This window comes from Dendrobates tinctorius, unplaced genomic scaffold, assembly GCF_039654945.1.
Source record: "Dendrobates tinctorius isolate UK_male_01 unplaced genomic scaffold, ASM3965494v1 ptg000016l, whole genome shotgun sequence".
Lineage (NCBI taxonomy): Eukaryota > Metazoa > Chordata > Amphibia > Anura > Dendrobatidae > Dendrobates > Dendrobates tinctorius.
Window position 1 is genome coordinate 46062501 of NW_027361684.1, and position 3695 is coordinate 46066195.

General features: G+C 43.9%; 1 protein-coding gene across 1 annotated transcript in view; it reads left to right on the plus strand.

The window, feature by feature from the left end:
• Positions 1 to 2852, plus strand: part of LOC141080528 (caspase-1-A-like) — a 41264-nt gene extending 38412 nt beyond the window's left edge. The window contains exon 9 of the mRNA XM_073565786.1: positions 1930 to 2852. Coding sequence (XP_073421887.1) covers positions 1930 to 2019 — 90 coding nt within the window. The 3' untranslated portion in view covers positions 2020 to 2852. The remainder of the gene's footprint in view (positions 1 to 1929) is intronic.
• The last annotated feature ends 843 nt before the right edge of the window (positions 2853 to 3695 follow it).

Here is a 3695-nt window from a genome sequence, read left to right on the forward strand (position 1 = left end):
CAGTATTATACCCTATGAGGGGGCAGCATTATACCCTATGAGGGGGTGCATTATTCCCTATGAGGGGGTGCATTATACCCTATGAGGGGGGCAGTATTATACCCTATGAGGGGGGCAGTATTATACCCTATGAGGGGGGCAGTATTATACCCTATGAGGGGGTGCATTATACCCTATGAGGGGGTGCATTATACCCTATGAGGGGGTGCATTATTCCCTATGAGGGGGGCAGTATTATACCCTATGAGGGGGGCAGTATTATATTCTATGAGATGGCTGCATTATATTCTATGAGATGGCTGCATTATACTATGTGAGGGGGCTGCTTTATATTCTATGAGGGGGCTACCCCAACTCCTGCTACATAATTAAGACATGTACAACCTTATATTATACCCGGATATTAGCGTGTTTTACCGCATAATTGGTGGTCTGGTATTTAACTCTATACAGCTACATAGTGGGCCCCAAGAATGATTTTCTCTGGTGGGCCCAAGGTGTTCCAGTCCGACGCTGCTGCTATGTATAGCACTGCACAAATCACGATCTGTAATGAACTCCGATCACGAGCCGACATTCATAGGAGTATTGTGATGACAGGCACAGGGGTCATCAACAGACCCCAGGCTATCATGTCAACCCATCAGTATCCCGCATACATGTCATCAGTGCGCCGGTGGGTGGAATGACACTGACATATGCTGGCACGTGTTAATTGCTGCTGTCGGGGATTGAGCACCACTCCACCTGTGGCTGTTAAAGGCACCTTATGGCTGATTAAATCAGTGACCAAGTGAGGGGAAAGATGAGGACTTTGGCGTGCGAGCCTGCATCAGAGGCAGGGAAATGATTTTGATGTACAAGTATATCAAAGGTTGTGAAGGGGTTAAAGGGAACCTGTCACCATTAAATTGCAGTCCAATCTCCATGTTTCATGTTATAGAGCTGGAGGAGCTGAGCAGACTGATATATAGTTTTGTGAGAAAAGATTCAGTATAACCTGTTTTTTTATCATTTAAACCCTTGTTCTGGGATTTTCGGTCCAGTGGCCGGGCCTATCAGTGACTGACAGCTCTGCTTGTATAAAGGGCCTGTCACACTAAGCGATATCGCTAGTAGTATCGCTATAACTTGTGACATTATAGCGATATTGCTAGCGATATCGCTGTGTGTGATACTTACCTCCGACCGCTCCCCCGCTGGTTATCGCTGATCGCGCGAGAAGGTCCAGGACTGTTTCTCGCCGTCATCTTCCTGCGGCGCTTCCTGTGGAGAGACGAGCGACGCGTGGAGCCGGGCGGGAGGACGCAGGATCGCCTGGTGTGACAGGTAAGTAGCGTCCCCCGTCCCCAGCGATGTCGCTGGTGAGATCTGCCTGTGTGGCAGATCACTAGCGACCACTTAGCGATGTACCAGCGATCCTGACCGCGTCATATCGCTGGTCGGGATCGCTGGTACATCTCTAAGTGTGACAGTACCCTAAGAATGCATACAGATATAGCTGTCAGTCAGTGATAGGACCGCCCACTGGACCAAAAATCCCAGAACAAGGGTTTAAATGATAAAAAAACAGGTTATACTGAATGTTTTCTCACAAAACTATATATCAGTCTGCTCAGCTCCTCCAGCTCTATAACATGATTCCTGCAGATTGGAAAGCATTTTCATGGTGACAGATTTCTTTTAAGAAATAATTCATATAGGAAAGCTTCACCACTAGCATCCAGTTTGTAGAAAGCAGTATTGTGTCATCTGTAAAAGAGGAGAATCTGTAATGATTATATATAAGAAAATGCAACAAAATCATGTGCCCGGCACAATTAAATATATATATATATAAAGTGGGAGATCCATCTACCGCAATACTAAGTATATATTAAAAAGTTAAAATGTATTTTTGATGTCTTTTGTTTTTCTTTCTCATCATAGGTCCAACGCTCTTTCAAGAACGGCATCCAGATGCCAACGCAGGAAAGGAACACCCTTGTGAATAAATTTTTCTTGTGCCCCGGGTATTAACATTTGTCAGCAGCAATTGCTCAGTGTTTTAGCAGCAATGATTTGGAAATCTCATACAGCCAGATTTTATTCACAGCAGAACATAGGAAATAGATTACAAGGTGAAAGTTACACATTTTCAATTTCATTTGAAAAAAATCAACTCATTCAGAAATTGCTGACAGCAACACATTTAAAAAAAAAAAAGTAGGGACAGGGCCATGTCTCCCACAGCATCTCCTCTTCTTTTTACAGCAGTCTGCAAATGTCTGGGAAGTGAGGAAAGCAATTGCTGTGGATTTGGGAGAGGAATGTTATGCCATTCTTGTCTGATGTTGGATTCTAGCCGCTCATTAGTCCTGGGTCTTTGCAGGATTTTTCACTTCATCATGCACCAATTGGTGCGAGGTCTGGACCACGGGCGGCCACAGTTCATCACCCAAACTGCTTGAAGTGCAGCGCCATCTGAGGGCCCATAGATCACAAGCATCCAATACTGACATGGATGTCTCCAGACTCTGAATCTTGTGATGATATTATGTACTCTAGATGAGGGATATTCAGTTTTTATCATTTTACATTGAGGAACATTTTTTTTAAATTGTTTTACAATATTTAGACGCAGTTCATAGATTGTGAACCTCTGACCATCTTTGCTTCAGAAAGACTCTGCCTCTCCAACATGCTCTTTTAATACACAGTTATGTGACTGATCTAATTTGCATTCTTGTTTATATTTTACTCAGCATCACAACTTTTGGGGAACTTTGGTTGTATTTATCAGCTCCTTCTATAAATGCAATGTGCTGTAAAATCTGTTTGTGCTATATCAATAAGGATTATTATTACTATTATTATTGGCTTTAGTATTAGTGTGTTTTTTTAAAGAAAGAGTTAACATGAGTGTTGTGACAGCGATGTCAGTTAACATTTTTAACTTTGTCTGCCAATGTTGCTCATAGTCGTAAATTATTATTACTTCAGTGAAGACAATTCATAAAATCACTCCAGTTCCCTCAAGAATAATCTTCACAGCGCCCCCCAGGTATTTCCATAGAGTTACTACAGAACATAATTCTTTCTTGGACTGTGACATCTGTTTTATGGTTTATATTTGTTTGGGTTGGCGGAACGCACCAAATGAAATATAATAATAATAAGGTGCGTTCGCAACCCGGGGTCCACCGTGCAGAGATGGAACCTGCTGCTAAGCAATGGTGGAACAAGATGACTGTTGAACGCCGAAAACACGTGGGTTAGATGTCACCCGGTGTGAACAGCGGTGAACTCTGTTACTTCACAGAGCCGCAGTAACTAAGTAATAAAACGATGTTCCCTGTTAGATGTCACAGGCTCAGCGGGTATGGCGCGAGTGAGGTCTCTAGGCTCAACCCCTAGAACGCAGGGACTCAAGTCTGACCGGACCCACAATGCGCATGGCGTCGCACAAGCAATGTCACTACTTGGCGCTGACGCTAGGCACTGACTCTGCCTCCTTCCTGCACTATCATCCTAGGCACTAGCTGGCAGGGCTGAACAACTCATGCACACCAAGGGTAGGGGTTTCATAATGAGTCAGTCACCAGAGACAATCATACGTGCATAGAACACACACAACATATGTTATAAACTAACGCTCAGCCGTGCGGCCATGAGATCCCTTTATAGCTCCCAGTCTTCTGGGACCTTGCTAGCAG